This window comes from Jaculus jaculus, chromosome 5 (genome assembly GCF_020740685.1).
Source record: "Jaculus jaculus isolate mJacJac1 chromosome 5, mJacJac1.mat.Y.cur, whole genome shotgun sequence".
NCBI classification, from domain to species: Eukaryota; Metazoa; Chordata; class Mammalia; order Rodentia; family Dipodidae; genus Jaculus; species Jaculus jaculus.
In genome coordinates, this window is record NC_059106.1 from 60,700,746 (window position 1) to 60,728,631 (window position 27,886).

At 46.4% G+C, this 27,886-nt stretch overlaps 2 protein-coding genes across 7 annotated transcripts in view; one reads left to right on the top strand and one right to left on the bottom strand.

The window, feature by feature from the left end:
• The first annotated feature begins 1,397 nt into the window (after nt 1-1,397).
• Nucleotides 1,398-9,639, top strand: Xkr8 (XK related 8). The gene is made up of 3 exons (XM_004671272.2): nt 1,398-1,690; nt 5,381-5,577; nt 8,268-9,639. Exons 1-3 carry the CDS (start codon nt 1,398-1,400, stop codon nt 8,975-8,977), a joined length of 1,200 nt encoding a protein of 399 aa, XP_004671329.1. The 3' UTR covers nt 8,978-9,639.
• Nucleotides 9,640-16,556: 6,917 nt separating this feature from the next.
• Nucleotides 16,557-27,886, bottom strand: part of Eya3 (EYA transcriptional coactivator and phosphatase 3) — a 106,283-nt gene continuing 94,953 nt past the window's right edge. For all 6 annotated transcript variants that reach the window (XM_004671246.2, XM_004671245.2, XM_045150214.1 and 3 more), the window contains 4 exons: nt 25,578-25,692; nt 22,016-22,137; nt 19,757-19,857; nt 16,557-16,764 (listed from right to left, as the gene is read on the bottom strand). In XM_004671246.2, the coding sequence (XP_004671303.1) occupies nt 16,684-16,764; nt 19,757-19,857; nt 22,016-22,137; nt 25,578-25,692 (419 nt within the window). In that variant the 3' untranslated portion in view covers nt 16,557-16,683. The remainder of the gene's footprint in view (nt 16,765-19,756; nt 19,858-22,015; nt 22,138-25,577; nt 25,693-27,886) is intronic.

A 27,886-nucleotide genomic window follows, 5' to 3' on the forward strand; every position in this document is an offset into this window, starting at 1 on the left:
GGACCTGGAGAGTTGAACATGAGTCCTTAGACTTCGCAGACAAGTACCTTAATCGCTAAGCCATCTCTTCAGTCCTAAAATGGGTCTTTTTGATTCTGTGCTCTTGGTCAGTTCTCTTTTTAATTTTTATATTTATTTATTTATTTATTTTTGGCTTTTCAAGGTATGGTCTCACTCTAGCCCCAGCTGACCTGGAATTCACTATGGAGTCTCAGGCTGACTTTCAACATCACAGCAATCCTCCTCCCTCTGCCTCCCAAGTGCTGTGATTTAAAGGTGTGTGCCACCACCCCTGGCTCTTTTTAAAAAAATATTTTAAAAATTTTTATTTACTTATTTGAGAGAGTGAGAGAGAAAGAGGCAAACAGAGAGAGAGAGAATGGGCGCGCCAGGTCTTCCAGCCACTGCCAATGAACTCCGGACGCATGTGCCACCTTGTGCATCTGGCTTATGTGGGTCCTGGGGAATCTAACAGAGGTCCTTTGGCTTTGTAGGCAAACACCTTAACCACTAATTCATCTCTCCAGCTCTAAAAATATTTTTTTAATGCTTGGTGTGGTAGTCACACCTTTACTCCTAGCACTCAGGAGGCAGAGGTAGGAGGGTTATGATGAGTATATGGCCAGTTTGAGACTACATGGTGAATTCAAGGTCAGCCTGGGCTAGAGCAAAGCCACAATTGTTTTTTTTTTTTTTCTGTTTTGTTTATGAGGAGAGAGAAAGTATGGCTGCACCAGGGCCTCCTGCTGCAAACAAACTCCAGACCCATGCGCCACTTTGTACAACTGGCTTTCCATGGGTACTGGGGAATCAAACCCAAGTCGCCAGGCTTTGTAAGCAAGCCCCTTTAACTGCTGAGCCATCGTCTCCCTGCCCCTTGCTTGGTTTTCTAACCACGCATCTGCGCAGGATCCCAGTGGCGGCCTAGGCTCCAGTCTTTGGGCCATCCTCGCCTCTCTGAGCCCCCGGGGGCTTCAAATGCTAAACTGCGTAACTAAGCCGAGAGATTGCCTAAGGGAAGGGCATCCATCAGTCTTTGGGCAGGGGCTGGGGATGCCGAGACCAAGGTCCAGGGGCGGGGTGGGGGGAGGCAGCTGGGGATGCCAAGGCCAGGGTTCAGGGGCTGGGGATACCCCGACCCGGTGCCAGGGCCCAGTGACCAAGGGAGCGGGCTGGGGCAGGGCCCACGGCGGGGGCTGGGGGAACGGTGTGTGCGCGAACCTCGCTCCTCCCCCGACGGGGCAGGAGGGGGAAGTCCCGCCCAGCCGACGGGGGCCGGTCCCGAGGACAGCTCCCGCCTTCTTCCTGCCGGGGCGACCCCGGGCTCGAGGGCGGGTCGCGGGCGCCGAGGGGACGGAGGCGGGCAGGCGGGCGCTCGGCGGGCAGGCGGGCGGGTCATGCCCGGGTCGCTCCGCGCCGTTCTCCTGCGGGACCTGATCCTGGGAGCGTTGGGCACGGCGGTCTTCCTGGTGGACCTGGGCGCCGACCTGTGGGCCGCCGGCCAGTACGCGCTGGGCGGCCGCTCCGAGTGGGCCGCGCTGGTGCTGGCACTGCTGGGCCTGGCCTCGGCCGCGCTGCAGGGCTTCAGCTGGCTGTGGCTGCGCGCCGACCCCGAGGGCCTGCACCGCTCGCTGCCCTCGGGCCGCTGCCTGGCGCTGCTGCACCTGCTGCAGCTGGGCTACCTGTACAGGTGAGCGTCCCGCCCTGGGGTATGGCTTCTGGCGGCTGGCACCCACTCAGAGGGTGTGGGCTCCCCTGGGAAAGAAGACTTAGCCCCGGGCACACCTTACCCACAGGTGAGTGCCCAGCCTTTTGAGGAAAGAGAATCCTGGCTGACAACCCTCGCCTTGGGCACAGGTGAAAACATAGAGGCCCAGGGAACAAAGACAGAATAGGGGCATTGTGGGCACTGGAGTCAGACTTCTCCCAGATCCGAGTCTGGTTTAGCCACCTGTGGCCACCTTTCTGTGTCTCCCTGATTCTGTTTGCTCTTGTGTAAAAAAGGGGCAGTCGTGTAGAGAGAGGCCTAGAGTGAGTGACAGTAAGAAAGTGCCTGGCATAGTGCTGGCCACTAGATTGTTCAACATGGGCCCTGGGCAAGTGACTGAGCTGTCTGGGTCTCAGTTTACTCATCATCGAAATTAGTGGCTCCTCGTGTTCTGTTAAGAGAATTGTAAATTGTCCTGACACAATAAACCAAGCATTCAGTAACTGTCAGCTGGTTTCATGACTACCTGGGCCACCCGCCGGTGCCCGTGGCTCTTACCCCCAGCACAGTCGGTGCTTATCTTCTCACTCAGTTCTGTTCTTCTGCTTACCTTTGCTTCTGATCCTTAGACTAAGCAAGAGGGCAGAGATAGGGTCTGACTCATCCATGTCCTTGGAGCCAGCTCGGGCTGGGTCTTGGAAAATATGTGTGCCCTTTTTTTCTGAACTGGCGTGGTCTTGTAGAGATGAGGAACACTGAAACCAAGGGGTCAGGGTCACACAATGAAGCCTGTCGTATTATTGTGTCGTCTAGTTGGGATAGGGTGGCTGAAGCCAGAAGAGCTCTTCCCAGATCGTGCCTTGACAAAGCTTCCTAAGGGTCTAGCCGTGCGGAGGGGCTCTGAATGATGCTGTTTTGCCTGAGGGCCTGTAGGGACATCAGTAAAAGCCAGATGGGGTGTGAAGGGCACAGTTACTACAGGCATGCCTCCCTGGGCCCTTCCTTTATGTTTCTGCTGAAGCTTGGGTTTGAAAACAGGGTCCTTATTCCTTCCTGTGACAAGAGCTGAGGCAGAGGTCCCTGATGGGACATTGCAGGACCAGAGGCAGAAGTTTCTGTGTGCCAGAGTGTCCCAACAGGATGCTGCCTATCTATTCCTTAGTGGGTTACCAGTGCCACCCAGGGTAGTGGCAGTCAACATCTGTTGAATGAATGTGAGATCAGCACTGGGTGGGAAAATGCCCCCCACACCAACCAGTCCTGCTCGTGGGTCTCTGTGTCTGTTTTGCCGGTTCCAGAAGCTGCGCTATTGCCCCTCTGTCTGGACCAAGCCCACTCCTTTTCTCCCTGAACTTTTTTTTTTTTTTCCCCTGAGGTAGGGTCTCACTCTGGCCCAGGCTAACCTGGAATTCACTATGGAGTCCCAGGGTGGCCTTGAACTCATGGCGATCCTCCTACCTCTGTCTCCCAAATGCTGGGATTAAAGACATGTGTCATCACGCCCTGCCTGTTTTTTTTTTTTAATGTTTTAATTTTATTTATTTGAGAGAGGAAGTGGCAGATAGGGAAAATGGGCACACCAGGGAGACCCCTGTTTTTGCCCTTAACCCTCTGACCTTTCCTCCTATCCATGGCCAGCTTGCTCTTCCCAGAGCATAGTCTGATTTTGGCTTGAAGAAGGCTGATGTAGTAAGTGGTAGAGTGATTGCCTAGTGTGTGGAAGGCCCTGGCTTCAGTCCCCAGCACCACAAAATGAAATAAAATGCACATGGCCTTGACTTTTCTGTTCAGAGTTCTCTCTCTTTTTTTTTGTCCCTAGGATCTTAGCAGATCTTTTTTTTTTTTTTCTTTGAGGCAAGCCCAACAGACTGGCCTTTTGCTTTATGTAAGAGAGCAAGAGTGTGTGTGTGAGAGAGAATTGGTGTGCCAGGGCCTCCAGCCACTGAAATCAAACTCCAGACACGTGCATCACCTTGTGCACATGTGTGAACTTGCATGCTTGCATCACTTGGCGCATCTGCCTTCCATGGGACCTAGAGAGTCGAATATGAGTCCTTAGGTTTCATAGGCCAGTGCCTTAACTACTAAGCCAGCTCTCCAGCCCTCTTTTAAAAAATATTTTAGCCGGGCATGGTGGCGCATGCCTTTAATCCCAGCACTCGGGAGGCAGAGGTAGGAGGATCACTGTGAGTTCTAGGCCACCCTGAGATTCCATAGCGAATTCCAGGTCAGCCTGGGGCTAGAGTGAGATCCTACCTCGAAAAACAAAAAAACAACAACAACAAAAAAATTTTATTTATTTGATGTGTGTGTATGTGTGTGTGTAGAGGCAGATATATATAGAGAGGTGTGCCAGGGCCTCTAGCCACTGCAATGAATTCCAAATGCATGTGCCACTTTGTGTAGCTGGCTTAAGTGGCATTTAAGGGTCATGCTATAATTGGAGCCTGGCCAGGTATGGTGATTGCATGTCTTTAATACCAGAACTCACTCAGGAGACAGAATTTTGAGTAGTGACTGCCAGGTCAGCCTGGGCTTGAGTGAGATGCTACCTCTAAAAAACAACAATAACAAGCTGGGCATGGCGGTACACGCCTTTAATCCCAGCACTTGGGAGGCAGAGGTAGGAGGATCACCATGAGTTCGAGGCCACCCTGAGACAACATAGTGAATCCAAGGTCAGCCTGAGCTAGAGTGAGACCTTACTTTGAAAAAAGAAAAAAAAGTTAGAATTATGGCAGTGATGAGCAGGCGGTGACCTCAATGGTTAGCTCCTGGGGCTGAGCCATTCCTGCTTCTGCCTAGCTTCCTGCCTCTTGGCCTGGGGTTGCAGAGGAGACACAGTAATTTATTTTAATTTTGTTTAAATTTCATTTAATTTTTATTTATTTATTGAGAGAGAAGGCAGAAAAGAGAGAATGGGCATGCCATGGCCTCCAGCTACTGCAAATGAACTCCAGGTGCATGTGCCACCGTGTGCACTGGCTTACATGGTTTCTGGGGAATTGAACCTGGGTCCTTAGGCTTCACCTCAGTTGCTAAGCAATCTCTCCAGCTCTGTTTTTTCAAAAATATTTTATTTATCTATTTGAGAAAGAGGGAGAGAGTGAGAATGAGAGAATGGGTGCACCAGAGCCTCCGGCCACTGCAAACAAACTCCAGATGCGTGAGCCTCCATGTGCATCTGGCTTACATAGTTTCTGGAGAATAGAAACAGGATCCTTTGGCTTTGTAGGCAAACGCCTTAACCGCTAAGCCATCTCTCCAACCTTCCAGCCCTATTTTAATTTTTAAAATGTTACCAGTAAAAGTTAATTTACACATTTAATAAAATAAAAAGTTATGGGCTGGAGAGATAGATGGCTTAGCGGTTAAGGTGCTTGCTTGCGAAGCCTAAGGATTCATGTTCAACTCTCCAGGTCCCACATAAGCATGATGCACAGCAAGGTCACACATGCGCACAAGGGGGTGCAGGTGTCTGGAGTTGATTGCAGTGGCTGGAGGCTGTGGTGTGCCAGTTCTCTCTCTCACACACACACTCACACACACACACACACACACACACATGAAAGTTAGCATTTGAGCCTGTGTTCCTGTACCCAGTGGGTAGGAGATGCGGGAATTCATAGAACACTGACCTGGCCTAAATGGGTGCTGGTGTGTACTACCCAGGTGCCTGCAAGGGCTGCAGCAGGGGCTATCAGTATGGAAGCAAGAGGTGCCGTCAGAGTTCGACCTGGCCTATGCCAGTTTCCTCTCCCTGGACATCAGCATGCTGCGGCTCTTCGAGACCTTCTTGGAGACGACGCCGCAGCTCACACTGGTGCTGGCCATCGCACTGCAGAGTGGCCGGGCTGAGTATTACCAATGTGAGTGCTGGGCCCGTGGCCGCTCCTTATGCTGCTTAGCAAAGCTTCCCTGCAATGTCAGCAGTGCTTTACTCTTTCATAAAGGCTGCTGAGAAGACAGAAGAGTGAGTTTTAGGCCGTGGGATCTGCATTCAAACTTAAAGTCATTCTTACACTGTTCAAATTTAGAAAAGTAACTTAGCCTGAATATCAGTTTGTTCTCATCTGAAAAAATATTTTTTTGTTTTTAAGATTAATTTTGTTTTGAAAGAGAGAAAGAGCGAGAGTGAGCGAGAGAGAGAGAGGCAGGGAGGGAGGGAGAGGAAGAGGATGGGTGTGCCAGGGCCTCCAGTTGCTGCAGAAGAATTCCATATGTATGCAGCACCTTGTGCATCTGGTTTATGTGGGTCCTGAGGAATTGAATCTGGGTCCTAGGCTTTGCAGGCAAGCACCTTAACTGCTAAGCCATCTCTTCAGCCTTGGTTTGTGTGTGTTTTTTCAAGGTAGGGTCTTGCTGTAGCTCAGGCTGATATGGAATTCACTAAAGTCACAGGGTGGCCTGAAACTCACAGCAATTCACCTGCCTGGGTTACCTCACTAATTATAATCCTTTCCAGATCCATCCATTTTCCTAACATTTCATAATTGCATTTTTCTTTACCGTAGAGTAGAACTCCATTATATAAAGGTGCCCCATCTTCATTATCCACTCATCAGTTGAGGGACACGTGGGCTGGTTCCATTTTCTAGCTATTGTGAATAGAGCGGCAGGTGTGGTGGCGCACGCCTTTAATCCCAGCACTCGGGAGGCAGAGGTAGGAGGATTGCCGTGAGTTCAAGGCCACCCAGAGAATACATAGCAAACATTTTTTATGTCCCTGGTACTGAGCTGCCAGGGAACCCCAAGTGAACAGAATCTTTCTACCCTTCAGGAGCTCAGAGATCAGGAAATGGGCAATCACTGTGATAATGAGGTGGGTTGCCCCAGCCAGTGGGGAGTCGAACAAAGAAGCGAGGTGAAAATTAACCTGGATGAAACAAGGCAAACAGACACAAGAAGGAGACCATGCTAGATGTTTGCCACGGCCTTGAGAGTTTATTCTTACATGTAGGCTTATATAGAGTTGTAGGGGGAAGGGGACGTGGCCAGGGCAAGGAGTTGTCAGGAAGCCTGGAGGGGATGTAATTAGGTGTTCATCTAATCTTGCCTCACTGGCTTAACATCCTGACTGCACCAGGCTTCACATCCCGACCATAAACTGGCCTTTAGCAAAAAATAAGATTCTGTAAGCAGCCTGCTGACCGGTTCTAGAAGTACCTAACAGAAAGCTGGATGGACCAGCTTTCTGAGTAATGAGTCAGTTTATGAGCAGGCCCAGGCCAAATAGAGAGGCTTTTGCTCTATGGCTTCCAACAGTGGGTGGGGTTTTACATTGGACATTGACTCACCAGAGAGGTCAGATGGGTGGCTCAGGGGATAGTCAAGGGGAGTAGGCCTGAGATGAGAGGGCAGTGGCCACAGATCTGATGCCAGGCTGATAGTGGGCTCTTGGCACACAGTAGGGTTGGTTCCCAGTAACAATTGTTGAAGGAATGAGGTGGAAGAGGCAGGGGCAGTTTAGAGGCATTCCCATGCCACCTCCATCCTGCCTTGGAGGTTCTGCTGTTCGCAGTCCAGACCTGGCAGTGTGGAGTAGGATAGGACCTCCATCATGAGCTTCAGGACCTTGGAAAGTTAGGACCTTGGGCCAGACTGCACAGGAAGGAGAGTGAGGAGGCCTTCTGCCTACATGGCATCCTTCCCAATCCTGAGGGCAGCTGTAGCTGGAGGGCTGCTGCCACTTTGTCAGAGATCCTGCCCTCTTTCTGACACAGGAGCTCATTTTCAAATGAGCTTGGGCTTTTCTGGGGAAGGAGGATTATAGGGCCCTAAAAGATGCTAAGGCCCTGGGGTACCAAATGTTGAGTGACTATAAGTTACACACCATCTTATCCTTGAAAGACGTCACAAGATAGATAGCACTTGAAAGTAAAGCATTGTGGGAACTGAAAGATGGCTCAGAGTTTAAAGTGCTTGCTTGCAAAGCCTGACTGCCTGGGCTTATTCCCCAGTAAAACCCAGGTCACAAAGTGGCACATGTGTCTGGAGTTTGTTCGCAGTGGCAAGCGGCAGGTGGCCAGAGGCCCTGGTGTCCATTTTTTTTTTTTTTTTGGTTTTCCAAGGTAGGGTCTCACGCTAGCTCAGGCTGACTGAATTCACTATGTACTCTCTGGGTGGCCTTGAATTCATGGCGATCCTTCTACCTCTGCCTCCTGAGTGCTGGGATTAAAGACGTGTGCCACCACACCTGGCACATGTCCATTCTTTCTGTTTACACACGTCTGGAGTTCCTTTGCAGTGTGTCTGGAGGCCCTGGTGTGTCCATTCGCTCCCTCTCTCTGCCTCTTTCTCTCTTTCAAATAAATAAATATATGTATTTTTTAAAAAGTATAGCTTTGTGGTAAAGGGCAGACTTCATATTTGCACCCAAGCTCCGTGTATGGGCCTATGAATGAAGTGAATGTTCTCTCCTTTCACTTTTCTTTGGACAAATAGTGGGGGGTTTTCAAAGACCTACCTCACCTCAGGGTTATTAGGAGGGTTCCTTGTGGCTTAGGGGGGTTCCAGGCAGGCTGCCTACAAGGCTCACTGTTGTTCTTGCTCTTGCTAGGGGTTGGCATCTGTACCTCCTTCGTGGGCATCTCATGGGCGCTATTGGACTACCACCGGGCCTTGCGCTCCTGCCTTCCCTCCAAGCCCATCCTGGGCCCCGGCTCCTCCGCCATCTACTTCCTGTGGAACCTGCTGCTGCTGTGGCCCCGAGTCCTGGCTGTGGCCCTGTTCTCGGCCCTCTTCCCCCACTACGTGGCCCTGCACTTCTTTGGCTTGTGGCTGGTGCTGCTACTCTGGGTCTGGCTTCAGGGCACAGACTTCATGCCAGACCCCTGCTCCGAGTGGCTGTACCGGGTGACAGTGGCCACCATCCTCTATTTCTCCTGGTTCAATGTGTCTGAAGGCCACACCCGGGGTCGGGCCATCATCCACGTAGCGTTTCTTCTGAGTGACAGTGTTCTGCTGGTGACCACCTGGGTGATGTATGGTACCTGGCTGCCCTGTGGGACTGCACTGCCCATGTGGCTGGCCGCAGGAGGCATCTGCTTCTTCCTGGGTGTGGCTTTGCGGCTCATCTACTACCGCTGGCTGCACCCTAGCTGCAGCTGGGAGCCTGACCGCGTGGACGGGGTCCAGAGTCTTCTTCCGTCAGAACACTCTCAGCTGCCTCACAACAGGCGCATGACTCAGTTGGCTCGGAATTTTTTCCCTATGACCAAAGGGAAAGCTGCTTTGGCCGAGAAAGGGGATGTGAACGGGGTGTTTTGATGCAGGGTCATCACAGTAAGGAAGAGAAGATGGATCCTGGACAGTCATGGGACAATTATGGGACAAAATATTTTGGGAGGAAGGAAGAGAATTCCTTTTCATTCCCTAGCTAGTAGAGCTGCTGGCCTTAAAATTTCTCATTGTTGGTATTGTCGCCTCTAGTCACCTTCTGGCTTCCCAGTTCTGATCTAGAAGACCTGATGTGTGTGTGTGTGTGGGGGGGGTGTTGTCTTCTAGAATTGTTTTTCCAACCTGTTTATTCAACAAATGTTACTGAGCACTTTATGTACCAAGAACATTGTTCTAACGGTGGAAGCAGCTTGCCACACTGGCTTCTTCCCAGTCATTTCAATCAGTCTCGGGCAGTATCTCAAAGCCTGGGGCTTAGGGCTGCCCAACTCTAGGCAGGCTTTGCCAGTCTCTCCATTGTCTTGGCTCAGCCTCTGCAGAGTCTTCCAGGTCATCTCTAAACCAAGTGTCTTGTGGTCCTGGGCCACATACAGCCCGTTGAGTATTTCTCATTCTAGCCAGTGTACTTCCTACCTCAGAGTCTATGTGAGAGAAGCAAAATGTATGCCTATGTCAATGCAAGTGAAGACACGTGGTGCTTTTGTTTAACAGTATTATTTAGATTATTATTAAAACTTTGTGAAATCTTCCAACCTAGTCTCTGTCATTAAAAGAATCTACTAATCCTTTCTAGAGAGGAAGCAAGGACATGAATTCCCCTGAAATTGGTAAAGGCCCCTGGGACAGAGATGTAGGCTGACTTAGGTGCAACTTGGAGTATGTGCTGTGTGCATGTTCATATGGAGTATGTGCTGTGTGCATGTTACATGTGTGAATGCTTATGTGTAATCCAGAGGTTGATGTCAGTTACTCATACTTGCATGGCAAGCACTTTACACCCAGAACCATCTCCCCAATGCTAGATGTGACTTTTTTTTGATAAGTTTTTTTTTTTTTTTTTTTTTGAAGTAGGGTCTCACGCTAGCCCAGGCTGACTTGGAATTCACTATGTAATCTCAGACTGGCCTCAAACTCAGAGATCCTCCTACCTCTGCTCTCAAGTGCCGAGATTAAAAGTGTATTACCACACCTGGCTTTTTGTAAAGGTTTTAATTTAATTACTAGTACAGAGAACGAGAGAAAGAATGGGCTGCAAACTTCAGATGCATGTGCCACTTTGTGCATCTGGCTTTACATGGTTACTGGGGACTTGAACCTGGGGCAGCAGGCCTTGCAAGCAAGTGCCTTTAACCACTGAGCCATCTTTCTAACCCTGGCTGACCTGGAATTCACTATGTAGTCTCAGGCTGGCTCCCGAGTGCTGGGATTAAAAGTGTGCACCACCACACCTGGCCTGACCTCTTGTTTTCCATGGTCCTGGAGCTGGAGAGCCAGTTGATAATTGAATGGGGCTGCTCATTCAGCTGGCAGTAGAACACACATCTGGGCAGACCAGTGCATTCTTGGGCTGAACAGATGATTTAGTGGTTAAGGTATCTACCTGCAAGGCCTAATGACCCATGTTCAGTTCTCCAGTATCCACATAAAGCCAGATGCACAAAGTAGTGCATGCATCTGGACTTTGTTTGCAATGTGGCTGGAGGCCCTGGAGTACCCATTTTGCCTCTCCTCTCTATCTCACTGCTAGCAAATGAATAAACTTAAAAAATAAAAAAAAAAAAAGCTAGTGAGGCTGGGTGTGGTGACACATGCCTTTAATTTCTGCACTTGGGAGGCAGAGGTAGAATTGCCATGAGTTCAAGGTCACCCGGAGACTACATAGTGAATTCCAGGTCAGCCTGGGCTAGAGAGTGAGACCCTACCTGGAAAAACAAAAACAAAAACAAAACCCAAGAAAGCTAGTGTATCCTCTTGCCCCCAGATCTGCTGCTGGGCCTGCAGAGAACAGCTACAAGCATCTTTAGGACTAGGAATTAAGTAGGATAGGCCAGGTGTTGGCATTCTGCTGGGAGTTCTTTGTGGGTAAGTGGTGAGGTGACTCCTGGGATGATCGGTCTGTGGTTTGATGAAAGAAACTAAAAACTAAAAACAACAACAACAAAAGAAATACGGATCGTCTTAGTCATGTTAGGGTGAGATGGAGATGTTTACTCTTGGTTTGGAGATCAACATCTCAAACCTATACTTGTGACTAAGGAAACAGCCAACTAACCAGCATGCTTCAGCTGCACTGTGTGTGGCTCAAAATCTACACCTAACACCAAAAAGACCCAACAGGGCTAGAGGCTAAGGTGCCTGCCTGAGAAGCCTAAAGACCTATGTTCTGCTTTCCAGATCCCACATAAGCAGATGCCAAAGGCCGCGCACTAGGTGGCACAGCCGTCTGGAGTTCATTGTAGTGGCTGGAGGCCCTGGTGTGTCAATACTCTCTTATTTAAAATAAAAAAAAAGTGGCCTGGCGGGATGGCTTCGCGGTTAAGGCACTTGCCTGCAAAGCCAAGTGACCCAGGTTCGATTCCCCAGGACCCACATAAGCCAGACGCACAAGGTGGTACATGCATCTGGAGTTCCTTTGCAGTGGCTGGAGGCCCTGGACCAACCATTGTCTGTCTGTCTCTCTCTCTCTTCTCAAATAAATAAATAAAAATATAAAAAAAAAAAGTACAGGGGCTGGACAGATGGCTTCGTGGTTAAGGTGCTTGCCTGCAAAGCCTAAGCACTCAGGTGTGGTTCTCCAGGTCTCATGTAAGATGCACAAGGTGGCACATGCATCTAGAGTTTGTTTGCAGTGGCTAGAGGCTCTGACACACTCATTGTCTTCTGTCTCTTAAGAAAAAAAAAAAAAAAAAGACCCAATTACTAGAATACTAGAATACAAGGCAGCCTTCTATTTTCTAGCGGAAACGTACATCTTATGACACTTGCAAACTAGACTCAATTCTAATTTCCTTCTTTGGAATAAGTGAGGGGCTGGAGTGATGGCTTAGCGGTTAAGGCACTTGCTTTGCTTGCAAAGTCTGAAGACCCATGACTCTCCAGGTTGCCCACCTAAGCTAGATGCACACGGTGATGCGAGTACGCAAGGTCGCACATGCGTACAAGGTGGTGCACGCAGCTTGTGTTCCATTACAATGGCTGGAGGCCCTCACATGCCAATTCTCTCCCACTCCCTCCCTCTCATCACACACACACACACACACACACACACACACACACACACACACACACACAGCCAGTCTGTTGGGCTTGCCTCAAAAAAAAAAAGGATTCTTTACTGTTTCCCAGACTAGTAGTGGGTGGGGGTGGGGTGTGGGAGACCAACCCTGGTCTGGAGATGAATACTTGATGTAACATTACACCAAGAGAAATACAAGGGCTCCAAAGTGGTGTGTTAGTTCACACTCAGCACAGTTAGGTGCTTGCTTCTCTCACCAAATCACTTTACACCTAGAAAACATTATTTTTGTAATATTCTTATTTTTGGAAGCTCTTGATGCACCAAAATGGGTGCAGCAGGGTCTCTAGCCATTGCAAATGAAATCCTAACACATGAGCCACATTGTGCATCTAGCTGTATGTGGGCACTCGGGACCTGAGCCTGGGCTGGCAGGCTTTTCAAGCAAGTGCCTTTAGCCACTGGACTGTCTTCCCAGCCTCTAAAATACATTTTAGAAACAATTCATGGGTTAATGCTTCTTTGCAAATTATATGAAACTATTTCCCATGTATATTTACTTATACAAAATGGTCTTCATTTTTAAAACATTTTGAGAGAAAGAGGCAGATAGAGAATGGGTGTGCCAGGGCATCCAGCCACTGCAAACAAACTCCAGACATATATACCACCTTATGCATCTGACTTATATGGGTCCTGGGGAATCGAACCTGGGCCCCTGTGCTTCACAGGCAAGTGCCTTATCACTAAGCCGTCACTCCAGGCTGTTTTGTTTTTTGTTAAAATAATGATGCACTTTAGCTGAGCAACTGGGTTAACCCTATTCAGAAGACAAAGGATCATGGTATATTGTCTGTATTTGGAAGATGTATATATATATATTTTTTTGGTAGAGTCTCATTCTAGCCTAGGCTGATCTGGAATTAACTATGTAGTCTCAGGGTGGCCTCGAACTCACGGTGATCCTCCTACCTCTGCCTCCCAAGTGCTAGGATTGAAGGCGTGTGCCACCACGCCCAGCTAATAAAAAAGTTTTTAAAAAACAAGACACAGGCGGGCTGGAGAGATGGCTTAGTTTGTGTTGCTTGCAAAGCCTAAGGGCCCATGTAAGCCAGATGCACATCTGAAATTCGTTTGCAATGCCTGGAGGCCCTGGCACGCCCATTCTCTCCCTCTCTGTTTCTCCCCTTGCAAATAAATAAAATATTAAAGACACAGGAGAACTCTGTATAGAAAATAAAAACTTTATTTTTTTTCAAGTTTATAAGAGAGTTCCCATTACATATAACATTATGGTCAAGGATTCTACAGCCACGAATGCCCGCAGTCACATAAATATATACCTAACCCAGCTAATGACTTTTCTTGCTAAGGAGGCATTTGGAATCCAGAGGGGGAGTAGTGTTCCAAGAAGAAGTCGTTCATAGCAGAATGGCTCACATTGGAGTCAGAGCACTAGGAGCCCACCAGGGAGCTGGGCTTGTCAGAGCTGACTCAGAGTGCAGGAAGGGCAAGAGGTCCTTGGCTGGGTTGGGACACAAGTAGATTTAGAATTTTTTTTACCTCTTCTTTGAGGACCTCAGAATTCTAATTTGCTTCTACAGTATGTGAGGAGTTCTAGGTTCTTGATGAAGGAATCCAAGGTAGTAATGAGAAGCCTGCTTATGAGGGGCAGGAGGGAGGCCTCAAGCACCTACTCTGCACTCTTCCAGGATGGAGCCAGGAGCATCTGCAAGCTCCACATGCTTGCCTGTAGCTGGAGTTTGGCAATCACATTCTACTTGGAGCCAAGGTGAGTTTGTGCCAACTATGAACAAACTTGGCAAGCCTCTGGGGACACTAGCTTTGACCTCCCCAATTTGCAGATAAGACAGAAACACCTCCAAATCAAACAAAAGCCTAAACAGGCATCTAAATCTGGAGCAGGTGTCCTCTCTCCTGGACACCACCAGCTGCCCTGGGGCACTGGACAGGGTGATGCTAAGGCACGGTCAGTTTTACATTCGAAAGTCAATCACCTCCTACCCTAAGACATTCTTCCCGTTCCAGAGCCACCCCTAGGCCCTGCTAACATGTCTAGACACCCTGTAGAACAGAGGGTCCAGCAGGGAAAGGACTCCATCTGGCTAATTTCAATGGCACTCTTTCCAGCAAGGATAGCCTCTCAAATTTCCTTTTGCCCCAGCTTTCAACAGCCCTTGACACTGTTGACTCATTTCCAGGCTGTTGTGGGAGGGGAGAGAAGACAACCCAAAAAGCAGTGTTCCCTGGGCAACTCCTGAAAGAGACAACGGCCTGCCTGCTTCCTATCTGCCTTCTCAAAGGAGCACAGGCTGTTCTGCTCAGTATGGCCTCATCTCTCTTGGCCAAGTCAAAGTTCCTTTTGCAAAGAGCCAAACTGGACACTCAGTGCAAGAGGAAAAAGGCCATGGAAAGGGGAATCCAAGTTATATTTTAGAATAAAGAGCCTCCCTCAAAGGGTTTGTGTGTGTGTGCACAGAGAGGCATGTGTCACCACATCATAAGCCTGAAGCACAATACCAATGGGAGATCTTTGTCCATGGCAAGAAACCAATAGCTATATGGGCAACAGGGGCAGGATTGGAGGCATGAAAGTACAAGCCAGCACAGATGAGGAAGGTCTAACCCAGACTCTACTACCCTTCTCCCACCTGCACCTGGGAGGAAACAAGGCCAAAGATGCACACCAACCTCAGTTTCTCTGCAAACCCTTCCTCCACTGCATGTCATGAATTTCTGAAAGACTGTGCCTGCCCCTCTGCTGCTACCCAGGTGGTCTGGCACTGGAAGGAATCTTGCCTTTGTGTGCTGCATCATCTGGGGACAAGTGGTTACACCTGGGATTGACCAAGGACCTCCTACTCAGGACCCAAGGCTGCACTTCATCTGCTCTAGAGAAGTTCAACCTACTTAATCAGGTGCCCAGGGTGGTTGGTCCTGGAGGGATGGGGTACCCAACTAGGCTAGAAGGCTGGGATGTGGGCCCGGGTATCCACTGACCTCCCCAGGAAGCAGGCTGGGAAGTACTCCTGCATTTAGCTTGGGATGAGATGTTCAGGCACCAGAGTCAGGAAAGTCTTTCTGATTTTCCACTTCAGCATGGAATGAAAAAGTGGGGAGTTCCATGGAGATCTGGATTCTAAGTACAGCTACCTGCTCCTCATTTACAGACTGAGGCAGAGGCCTGGGTAAATATGTTGGGACACCATGTGGCTCAAGGGCCTCCACAAAGGAATCTGTTATAAACCTGCTCTTGGACTTTCTGACTTTTGAGTCCAGTGGGCAGCCAGGGTTGCATTAAGATGGGTGTGTATAGAGGGCAGGAAGGGCCAGAGCCCACCATCTGATGGCTAAGTAGGAAGAGGCCACAGTGTGAGCATCTGGTGGGCATGGGTGCTTCTCTGTAAGAGCAGGTAGTATCTTCTTACCTCAAATGCCAAAGCAGCTGAAAGTTCTCAGAAGCCCAAGTCCCTTCTCTCCAGTTTGGAGACTAGCCCTCCTAGGACAGAGGCTCTGAATTCGAGTCAAGTTAAAGGCTTAGCTTTACTGCCTACGGGAAGCATTTTCCGGTTTGTGCCATTTGGTTACAGGGGAAGTGGGACTGGCAAGGGGACTGAGGCTTCCAACATGGGAGATGCCAGTCTAAAGCTGAATGGTGTCCAGGGACCCACAGATAGACAGGACATCCTCAGGAGAGACCACCGAAGCAGCTAGAGACGCTACTGTCACAGAGAGGTATTTTAGATATTTCAATTACTATTTCCACGGAAACTTTATACACCCTTTTCTTCATAGAAAAAGGAGAGGGAAACTTGCTTCAGAGACCAGATCCTTACCTATAAAAATAACACCCATTCACTGGAAAGAGGTTCTACAGCTAAGATGGAAGAGCTGTTCTCAGGAGAGAGACTGCTGTACTTCCCCTGACATGAGTTCAAACAGTTCTCAGTCTGGGCATGGGCCAAGACTGCATCTGTGCCCAAGACCTTCCTTTCCTTCTTCACTTTGGGAACAAAACATGAAGAAAGAAAGCACTGCAGCTCAGTGTCTGCTGTTCTCGCCAGCGCCGCCACGGCCTGCATCTGCACAGCAGTGCACACGGGCTGCGGCTCTCTTGGCAACACTTGCAGTTGTCAGTTCTGATTGTATTCTCGCCAGCAGTCCATAGGGGAAGAGAGACAGGAGAGACCAAGAGAGAGAGGGAGAGAGAGGAAGGGAGGGGGAGAGAGAAAGAGAGAGAGAAACACAGAAGAAAAAACCCAGAGACAAACGAGAGAGAGAGAGAGAGAGAGAGAGAGAGAGAGAGAGAGAGAGAGAGAGAGAAGAAGAAGAAGAAGAAGAAGAAGAAGAAGAAGAAGGAGGAGGAGGAGGAGGAGGAGGAGGAGGAGGAGGAGGAGGAGGGGGGGGGGGAGGGAGGGAGGGAGGGAGGGAGAGGGAGAGAGGGAGGGAGGGAGAGGGAGAGGGAGAGAGGGAGAGAGTGTTCTGTTGGTTCTGGCCTCTGGCTCCTTGAGTTCACAAGGAAGGCTCCACTTTCCAGTTTTTAGAGAAAGTCCAGCTCCAAGGCCTGGTGAAGGGACACAAGGTCTCCGTGGTTTGTGATCCTCCAGAAGGGCATGTTGTGCTGAAAGAGAAGGACGACAGCTGGTTAGCCTAGCTTGGGGGAAGTTTATGTCTACTCTCACCTCTTCCTCCACAGGTGTCTTCCTGAGGCACTTGGCAACTGTCTCCCCCTGTCCACTAACTGAGCTGTCAAAAGGATGAAGGAAGTAGTATGCACAAGGACTCTGTACAACACAGATTAAGAGATGTACTGGTTCCAGCTATTATTCAAGATCTCCAAGATGAAATAAAATAGTCCATATAAGATATTACTATTGCTAAGCATTGTAGTACATGCCTGTAATCCTAGTACTTGCAAGGGTGAGGCTGTGGCAAGAGGATTACGAATTTGAGGTCTGCTTGGGCAACATAGCAAGACCATGTCACAAACAAACAAAACAGCAAGAAAAAAACCAAACTAGTATTAATATGATTATACTGTCTTTTAGATGGTAAATTTCCCATAAACTTTAGAGCTACCAGTCCCAAATCTTGCCAGTGTACAAAATGTACAGATCTGGGAAATAAAAACTCTTGTTATATTATATAGTCAGAATCATGCCAAGAATTCCATGTGCTGTTCTGAAGGTACAATGTGGAGGGTTAATGAAGTCAAGTACTGGAAACCATGTTCTATGATGCAGAAGACAACTAGCTTCACTTCAGACTGCTTATAACTTACTCAGAGTGATGAGGTTCTAGAATCAAAGTTCTGGTGATTAACACCAATGAAAAAAAGTAAAAGGTCCCTGAACTGCCATATTAAGTGGCAAATGAAACAGTAATGAGATAATCATGCCAATCAATTGCCAAGCTCATAGCTCATTAGTAGGTGCTAAGGTTTCTATGAACTGGGTGAAGAAAATAAGGGTAGCCCTGGTTGACAATCATCACCTCTACATTGAAGAGGAGGAGGAGAAAAAGAAGTGGAGAATTTCCGAAGATATACTTAGGAAATGAGAAAATTGAAAAAGATTAAGTAACTTGTCACACACCTAATAATGTCTCTGAACTGACTGTACCATTTTTGTTTAGTTTTTATTTTTTCGAGGTAGGGTCTCAGTCTAGCTGAGGATGACTTGGAATTCACTATGTAATCTCAGATGGGCCTTGAACTCACGGTGATCCTGCTACTGTACCTCCTGAGTGCTAGGATTAAAGGTGTGTTCTATCATGCCTGCCCTGTATCTTGTGTGTGTTTAAATATTTTTTTTATTTTTATTTATTTGAGTGATATATAGAGAGAAAGAGACAGAGAGACAGAGAGAGAGAGAGAGAGAGAGAGAGAGAGAGAGAGAGCGGGAGAGAGAGAGAGGAGGGGGCAGGGAGGGAGAGAGAGAAATGATTTGGGCATGCCAGGGCCTCCAGCCACTGCAAATGAACTCCAGACACATGCACAACCATGTGCATCTGGCTTACATGGGTACTGGGGAACCAAATCTGGGTCTTTAGGCTTTGCAGGTAAATTCCTTAACCACTAAACCATCTCTCCAGCCCTGTATCTTGTTTAAGAGACAGTCTTTATATATTGCTCAGGCTAGTCCCAAGTAATCTCTTTTCAATCTCCTACCCAGGTCTTTGGTGTACGCTACTATACCTGGTTGAACCTGCCTGCTTTCAGATTCCACAACCCGAACTCTTTCATCTATTGATTCCTATATTAAGAAAGGAAGACCTGGAGTTGGGATCTGGATGGCATTACTGTTAGAATAAACTTTCCATGGCTCAAAAGCAAAATGTGTGCATTTTAATTTAATTTATTTTGTTGTTAAATTTGAAGCTTGAAAATTAGAATGATTGACCTTCTTTTTGTAGTCAAATCTGATGAAGACAGGGACCATCTCAGGTTTAATGAGGGTGGGGAAGGACATCCCTATAACAGAGCTAGAAACTTGCAAGATATTTTCAGTGACAGGAAGGAGGGAAAATGACTCTCTTTCCATAAAGAAAAATGGGAAAGGACTGGAGAGATAGCTTAGAGGCTAAGGCGTTTGCCTGCAAAGCCAAAGGATCCTGGTTCGATTTCCCAGGACCCATATAAGCCAGATGCACAAGGTGGTGCATGCATCTGGAGTTTGTTTGCAGTGGCTGGAGGCCCTGGTGAGCCCATTCTCTCCTTCTTCCCCTCTCTCGCTCTTTCTCTGTCTCAAATAAATAAATGGATAAAATATATTTTTAAAAAATGGGGAAGGAAAAGAAGCACTACTAATGCACAAAAGGTTGTAAAGAGGGGGCTAAAGAGGTGGCTCAGTGGTTAAAGGTGCTTCCTTGCAAAGTCTGATGTTCTGGGTTCATTTCCCTAGCACCCATGTAAAGCCAGACAAAAAACTTGCAGTAACAAGAGAACCTGACATGTGCACGTGAATAAATAAAATTTTTAAAAAGATTGCAGGGCTGGAGAGATGGCTTAGCAGTTAAGGCACTTGCCTGTGAAGCCTAAGGACCCAAGTTCAATTCCCCAGTACCCATCTAAGCCATCTAAGATGCATAAGGTGGTACATGTGTTTGCAGTTTATTTACAGTGGCTGGAGGCTGTGGTGCACTCATTCTCTCTCTGCCTCTTTCTCAATAAATTTTTTAAAAAACCGTAGAGCTAGGCATGGTGGCACATGCCTTTAATCCTAGCACTTGGGAGGCAGAGGTGGGAGGATCACCATGAGTTCAAGACCACCCTGAGATTACATAGTGAATTCTAAGTCAGCCTGGGCTAGAGCAAGACCCTACCTTGAAAAACAACAAAAACAAAACAAACAACAACAAAAAGATTCTATAGATTTTTCAGTTTCCCTTTTATTTCCTGTCCATTCATCTCTCTTTCCCGTTCCTTTTTCAGGATCTTATGGATCTCAGGCTGACCTTGAATTCACTATGTTGAATAGAATCTTTGCTATGTAGTTAAAGCTGGCCCTGAACTCAAGCTCCTCCTTCCTCAGGGTGTGCACCTTTACTCTGGCTCTGTCACCATTTTTCTAACACTTGACACATAAACTGATGTCTTTTCTTTCCACAGTTACCTGTTTGGCTGCAATTTCTTCATCTCGTCCATCTCCAATCACTACATATGTGACTTTCTTTCCAAACCTGGACACTATTCTTTCAAAGCAGCTCTCCTTACCTGCAGAAAGAAAAGGACTTCCTGTTAGGACACTCGTCTCACCTTTTTTTTCCCAATACCAAAGATGGGGGCTGCTGGTCAATTCATTAGTTGGATGAGCTTATGATGCCAGGGCTCAGTACAATGATTAGCACAGAAAAGCTAACTCAGACGTGTGAGGCTCACCATGGGTGTTCTGGGGTCTTATGTGCAAGTACAGCAGAAGTTGCTAAGTCTGCGTCATCTACTACCCGACATCTTGCATATAAAACAGTTAACCTATGAAAAATGATTATGGGGAGAGGGGCATGGTGGTGCACGCCTTTAATCCCAGCACTCAGGAGGCAGAGGTAGGAGGATCATTGTGAATTCAAGGACACCTGGGACCACAGAGAAAGTTCCAGGTCAGCCTAGGTTAGAGTGAGAACCTACCTTAAAAAAATAAAAAAGTGGGCTGGAGAGATGGCTTAGCAGTTAAGCGCTTGCCTGTGAAGCCTAAGGACCCCAGTTCAAGGCTCGGTTCCCCAGGTCCCACGTTAGCCAGATGCACAAGGGGGCGCACGCATCTGGAGTTCGTTTGCAGTGGCTGGAAGCCCTGGCGCGCCCATTCTATCTCTCTCCCTCTATCTGTCTTTCTCCCTGTGTCTGTTGCTCTCAAATAAATAAATAAAAAATGAACAAAAAAAAATATTTAAAAAATAAAATAAAATAATAAAAAAGTAAAAAAAGAGAGAGAACTAAAAAACAGTAAGTTAATTAAAAAATATTAAACTTCAGACTCAGCTGTCAAATCTTAACATTTCATAGCTGCTTTAGATAAAAAGACAGTAAAGGGCCGGAGAGATTGCTTAGTGGTTAAGGCACTTCTCTGCAAAACCAAAGGACCCAAGTTCAATTCCCCAGATGTACAAGGTGATGCAAACATCTGGAGTTCATTTACGGTGTCTAGAAGCCCTGGCATGCCCATCCTCTCTCTCTCTCTCTCAAAAAAAAAACACCTAAAAAAAACCAAACAAACAGATTTACTTGAAATTTCCTGTATATCGTAAAAATGTGAAGATTTTAACTATATATTACATTTTCTATGTTTAACACTTTTCATAGAAATGCATCATTTTGCCTCCGTTTTTCTTTTCTTTCTTTTTAAAAAATATTTGCGTGGAAAGAGAAAATGGGTACAACAGGGCTACTGGCAATATGTGAGTACTGGGGAATTGAACCTGGGTTATTAGGCTTCGCAGGTAAGCACCTTAACCACTGAGCAATCTCTCTAGCCCATAGATTTTTATTTTCTTTCTTTTTTTGGGGAGAGCTGGGGAAAAAGAGTGAGAATGGGCGCGCCAGGGCCTCCAGCCACTGCAAACGAACTCCAGACACGTGCGCCCCCTTGTGCATCTGGCTAACATGGGTCCTGGGGAATCGAGCCTCAAACTGGGGTCCGTAAGCTTCACAGGCCAGCACTTAACTGCTAAGCCATCTCTCCAGCCCTAAGTGCCATATTTTAAAAAAATATTTTATTCAGGCTGGATAGGTGTAAAGAATTTTAACAATTTAAGGCTGGAGAGATGGCTTAGTGGTTAAGGAGTGTGCCTGTAATGCCTAAGGACCCAGGTTTCATTCTCCAGGACCTATGTAAGTCAGATGCACAAGGGGCACATGCACCTGGAGTTCGTTTGCAGGGGTTATAGGCTGTGGTATGCCCATTCTCTTTCTCTTTCTCTTTCTCTTCTCTCTTTGCTTGCAAATAAATAAATAAATAAATAAAAATAAATTATAAAAGATATTTTAACAATTTTATTATTTTATCAATATTAGTATATTATGTAATAAAATTATTAGTTCTATAATACAGGTTTTAGCTCTTGACTTTTTTCAAGTGTTTTTTGTCTCACACTATATATTCTGTGAAAAAGAAACTGGAAATCAAGCAAAAAGATTTTAAGGGGTTTGGAGAGATGGCATAGTGGTTAAGGTGCTTGCCTGCAAAACCTAACAACCTGAGTTCAAGTCCACAATACCCACATAAAGCTAGATGCACAATTAATCACATGCCTCATCAGAACACTGTTGGCTGGCTGGATAATACATATAAATCATCCAAAAGAACCGGCAAATAATATTATTTTTGAGTAGAAAGTTTTACTGTAAGGAAAGTGAGGAGAAAGAGTAGACACCATACCAATTTTGGTAGCACTATAGATGTTTTCAATAGGAAATATTTCTCCTAGTCCATACAGGAGAACCTTGGCCAGAGCCGGAACCAGTTGGGTGGTAGTAATTAGAACATTCACACAGTTCTTCCTAGAAAAGAAAAGAAAAATGTGAACTAAAGGAACCTGGGTGCAATAATTCAAATGGGTCAACTCTTTAAAACTTAACTTCTAAGAGCATGGTGATCCTGTTCAATGCCAATGCTCAATTATTGCTCTTAATACTTTAGGATTTATTTTCTATATTATATTATATTATATTATATTATATTATATTATATTATATTATATTATATTATATTACATTACATTACATTACATTACATTACATTATATTAATTATTTTTGTGTGTGTGTGCTGTGCAGTGGACACAGAGCAGTAACTTATTTTGCGCTTTTTTCCCCTTCTGAACATTGTAGCTTTCTGCGACTTGTTGGAAAATACCTCTAACTCATGAAATCACTGAGCCCACATTTCAGAAAATAAGTAACAGACAGCCCTTGGTCAGTGTTCTATTTAATAAAAATGCAATTCAGCCCATAAATGAGACATGATTTAAATTCTTGCTTTTCTTCACACAACAGCTACCCAAATTAAAGAATACACATTAGGGGCTAGAGGGATGACTTAGTGGTTAATATGCTTGCCTGCAAAGCCAAAGGACCCAGGTTTGATTTTCCAGAACCCATATAAGACAGATGCACAAGGTGGCACATGAGTCTGGAGTTTGTTGCTAACCAATTCTTTTACTGTCTTTCCACCCTCAGGGCCAGAAGGTACTTGGAAGTCTGGCTTTAAGCAAAAGGGTACTAGACATCTATGCGGCATTTATTTCCCAGTTTAGGCTTTAAGCCAAACCTTTTCATCTCTTTAATCTATCTTCCCTCCCACTCCTTCCTGGCCCCCTTCCCCTTTTCTTCCCGAGGTAAAGTTTCACAGTAGCCCAGGCTGACCTGGAACTCACTATGTACTCTCAGGGTGGGCTTGAACTCATGGCAATCCTCCTACCTCAGTCTCCTGAGTGCTGGAATTAAAGGCATGCACCACCACGCCTGGGCCCCTCCTCCTTTCTGTTATGTAGCTTAAGTCTGGCTTTGGACTTCTCCTCCTACCTCCACAAAGTGCTAGGATTAAAGGCATGTACTATCATTCTGGTTCTACACACTTTTTCTTTTCTTTTAATGTGTGTGTACGATATGGGATATGTGTTCATGTAAGTGAGTGCAGGCACATACAACGCACCACTGTGCATGTGAAGGTCAGAGGACAACTTGCACATGTCAGTCCATCCCTTGCACCTTTGATTGAAGGAGGGTCTGTCATTCAATACTCTATTTACCAGGCTACCTGATCCACTAGCCTTTGGTAGATTCTTTTGTCTTTGTTTCCCTTCTCATTGTAGGTGCTCTGGGATTAGATACCTGCCAGGGTCCAGCTTTTACATGGCTTCTTGGCATGTGAACTTAGGTACACACACATGTTTACGAGGCAAGTATCTCATCGACTGAACCATCTTCCAAGTACCTCATTCCCTTTCCTTTAAAAAAAATTATTTTGTTTTTTCAAGGTAGGGCTTCACTCTAGCCCAGGCTGATCACTATGATTCACTATGTAGTCTCAAGGTGGCCTCAAACTCATGACAATCCTCCTACCTCTGCCTTCCCAGTGCTGGGATTAAAGGCATGGCTTATTTATTTATTTGAGAGAAAGAGAGTGAGAGAAAGAGGCAGACAGAAAAGAGAAAATGGGCATGCCAAGGCCTCTAGCCACTGCCAACTAACTCCAGATGTGTGTAATACCTTGTACATCTGGCTTTATGTGGGTACTAAGGAAATGAACTTGGGTCTTTAGGTTTTGCAGGCAAGCACCTGAAATTCTGAGCCATCTCTCCAGTAGCCTATCCTTTTTCTTTTCTTTTTCTTGTTTTTGTGGTAGGATCTCACAAGCCTAGGCTGACCTGGAATTCACTATGTAGTTCCAGGCTGACCTTGACCTCACCCTTGGGAGTGCTGGGATTAAGGTGTATGTCACCATGCCTGCCCCCCTTTCCTTTTATGAATGTGTCTTGGATCTTTGTATACTTAAGACTATCTGTGATACATCTCCTACTTGTATTCTTTTTCTATCTCCTAGGCTGGAAATAATGGGTTATAATTTTAGTTTGTGAGCAGAAAATAAGGGGAATGAAAAAGCATTATACATATTTGTTTTTTTTTTTTTTTCCGTTTTTTTGAGGTAGGGTCTCACTCTGGTCCAGGCTGACCTGGAATTAACTCTGTCATCTCAGGGTGGCCTTGAACTCATGGCAATCCTCCTACCTCTGCCTCTGGAGTGCTGGGATTAAAGGTGTGTGCCACCACGCCCAGCTAAAAACAATTTATTTTTATTTATTTGAGAGACAGAGGCAGAAGGCATGCCAGGGCCTCCAGCCACTGCAAACGAACTCCACACACATGCACCCTCTTGTGCATCTGGTTTACGTGGGTCCTGGGGATTTGAACCTGGGTCCTTTGGCTTTGCAGGCAAACGCCTTAACTGCTAAGCCATCTCTCCAGCCCTTGTTTGTTTTTCGAGGCAGGGTTTCACTCTAGTCCAGGCTGACGTGGAATTCACTCTTCACTCTGATTGTCAGGGTGGACTCAAACTCACAGCAATCCTCCTACCTCTCTTTTCCTCCCAAGTGCTCGGATTAAAGGCATATACCACCACACACGCAGCTTCATATATAAAACTCTTAAGATGGGGCTGGAGGGATGGCTTAGCACTTAAGGTGCTTGCCTGCAAAGCCAAAGGGCCCAGGTTCGGTTCCCCAGTACCCACGTAAGCCAGATGCACAAAGGGGCAAATGCGTCTGGAGTTCGTTTGTAGTGGCTGGAGGCCCTGGTGCACCCATTCTCTCCCTCTCTCTCTCTTTCTCTCTGTCAAATAAATAAATCAATAAGATGTTCTTTAAAACAACAACTATGGGGCTGGAGGGATGGCTTGGTGGTTAACGTGTTTGCCTGCAAAGCCTAAGGACCCAGGTTCGATTCTCCAGGTCCCGTGTAAGCTAGATGCACAAGGGGGCACATGTGTCTGGAGTTTGTTTGAAGTGGCTGAAGGCTCTGGCGTACCCATTCTCTCTCTCAGTCTCTTTCTCTCTCTCAAATAAATAAATAAAATATAAATTAAAAAAAAACTCTGAAGATGTATTGTTAATAAAAGATGATTTTTTTTGTTATTTTTTTTGAGGTAGGGTCTCACTCTGGCCCAGGCTGACCTGGAACTCACTATATAGTCTCAGGGTAGCCTTGAACTCACAGCGATTCTCCTACCTCTGCCTACTGAGTGCTGAGATTAAAGGCATGTGCCACCATGCCTGGTATAAAAGATGATTTTTATCTCCCACTTACCCTAAATACTTCTCTGAATCATTTCAACACCTTTTAGCCCTATTACCAAACCCTGTTTTAGGACATGGCCTAGCTTAGACTACAATAGGAAATTGTGTGTCTATGGCAGGGTGAGATGTAAAAGAATCATTTCCATACCTGGACTGGATGAGAAGCAAGGATTTTAATGCAGTTCCTAACCAGGAATCTGTTAAAACTTCAATTTCTGCTCTTAATCTCTGCAGCGCTTCCTTTCTCTGGGGACTGAGGAGGCCTGTGGAAATGGAAGCAGGCACATTTATTATTTGACAATATGTACTAGCTGATACTGAGAAAGCGACTTACCAATTCAGTTTAGAAATAAATCCCCAAGAACTACTGTTCACCAACAGACAACATTTGAATAGCACTGTTTCAAAATATGATATTAAAAACTGAACAGAAAGAAATGGCATAGCCGGGCGTGGTGGCGCACACCTTTAATCCCAGCACTCGGGAGGCAGAGGTAGGAGGATCGCCGTGAGTTCGAGGCCACCCTGAGACTACATAGTGAATTCCAGGTCAGCCTGAGCCAGAGTGAGACCCTACCTCGAAAAACAAAAAAAAAAAAACAAAACAAAACAAAAAAAAGAAATGGCATAGATGGAAGAATTCTTTTTTTTTCTTTTCCAAGGTAAGGTCTCACTCTAGCTCAGGCTGTCCTAGAATTCACTATGTAGTCTCAGGGTGGCCTTGAACTCTCGGAGATCCTCCTACCTCTACCACCCAAGAATTCTTTTTTCACCCCCAGTTTTATTTGAGGTAGGGTCTTGCTGTAGTCCAGGCTGACCTGGAATTCATTATGTAGTCTTAGGGTGGACTCGAACTCACAGTGATCCTCTTACCTCTGCTTACTAAGAGCTGGGATTAAAGGCATGTGCCACCATGCCCGGCCCAAGAATTAAAAAAAATTTTTTTAATTGATTTTACTTATTGGAGAGAGAAAGAGAGAGTGAGAGAGAAAGAGAGAGAATATATGGGCATGCCAGAGCCTCTAGCCACTGCAATAAACTCCAGACCCACGCACTACCATATGCAGCTGGCTTACATGGGTAGAGGGGGATTGAACCTGGGTCCTTTGGCTTTGCAGGCAAGCACTTTAACTGCTAAACCATCCCTTCAGCTCAACAGCTGGGAGAATTCTTAGTATTAACCTCATTTTAAAGAAAAGAGTAAAGGGACTTGTCTCAGATCACATAGCTGGGCTACATGGCAAGACTGTCTCTCAATAATGAACCAACAGTCCATTCCATACATGGAACATGTAATGGTTTGAGTCTTAAATGTTCCCCCAGAGCTGTTGTAGATGAAGGCTTGATCCTCAGTTGATAGTACTGTTGGTAGAAACAAATAGATTGGTCATCAGGGGTGTGTATTGAGAAGAGATATTGGGAATCAATCCTAGCTTCCTCCCTTTCTCTCTCCCTCCCTCCTCAATCTTTTCTCCTCCACTGCAATGAGGGGAGCTGCTTTGTCACACCAGGCACATCCTGCCAAGTTGTTCTGCCTCACCACACGCCCAAAGTGACAGGGTGAAGCAACCACAGGCTGAAACCTCCAAACCTCATGAGCCAAAATATACCTTGTAAATTACTTAAGGTATTTATTACAGTAATGGAAGATGACGAACAGCACACATTCTCCTTAAATATATACTTGTCATAAGGTAAGACAATTAAGCCGGGCGTGGTGGCGCATGCCTTTAATCCCAGCACCTGGGAGGCAGAGAGAGGAGGATCTCCATGAGTTCCAGGCCAGCCTGAGCCTACAGAGTGAATTCCAAGTCAGCATGGACTACAGTGAGACCCTACCTCAAAAAAATAAAATAAAATAAAATAAAATAGTCTTTTTTTTTTTCCTTCCCCTATCTCTGCCTCCCAGGTGCTGGGATTAAAGGCATGCACCACCACGCCCAGCCTAAAAGAGACAATTTTCAAAAGTACTGCTAAGAACAATTAGGAATGCAGAATTCCCAATATCATTTTATAAATTCTAATTATCATCAAAAGCATAGAGCATGCAGTTTGGAAAGATGGCTTAGTGGCTAAGGTGCTTACCTACAAAGCCTAAAAGGACCCAGCTTCTATTCCCAGGGACCCACATAAAGCCAGATACACAATGTGGTGCATGGATCTGGAGTTTGTTTGCAGTGGCTAGAGGCCCTAGCATACCCATTCCCCCCTCCCTCCCTCTCTCTCTCTCTCATAATAATTATTATTTGGTGTGTGTGATTTTTCGAGGTAGGGTCTTGCTGACCTGGAATTCACCATGTAGTCTCAGGGTGGCCTTGAACTCACAGCGATCCTCCTACCTATGCCTCCCAAGTGCTGGAATTAAAGGCATGCACCACTACGCCCGGCAATAAATATATAGGACTCAGGAAGCCATAATAAGTCTCAGAATCATCAACAGGCTTAAGTTTCTGCTTC

Bases quoted from the DNA above. Each gene is read 5' to 3' on its own strand.
- Xkr8 (XM_004671272.2), top strand. From the start codon at position 1,398: ATGCCCGGGTCGCTCCGCGCCGTTCTCCTGCGGGACCTGATCCTGGGA. The intron at 1,691-5,380 runs GTGAGCGTCCCG...TGTACTACCCAG, and splicing joins CAGCTGGGCTACCTGTACAG to GTGCCTGCAAGGGCTGCAGC. The intron at 5,578-8,267 runs GTGAGTGCTGGG...TGCTCTTGCTAG, and splicing joins CCGGGCTGAGTATTACCAAT to GGGTTGGCATCTGTACCTCC.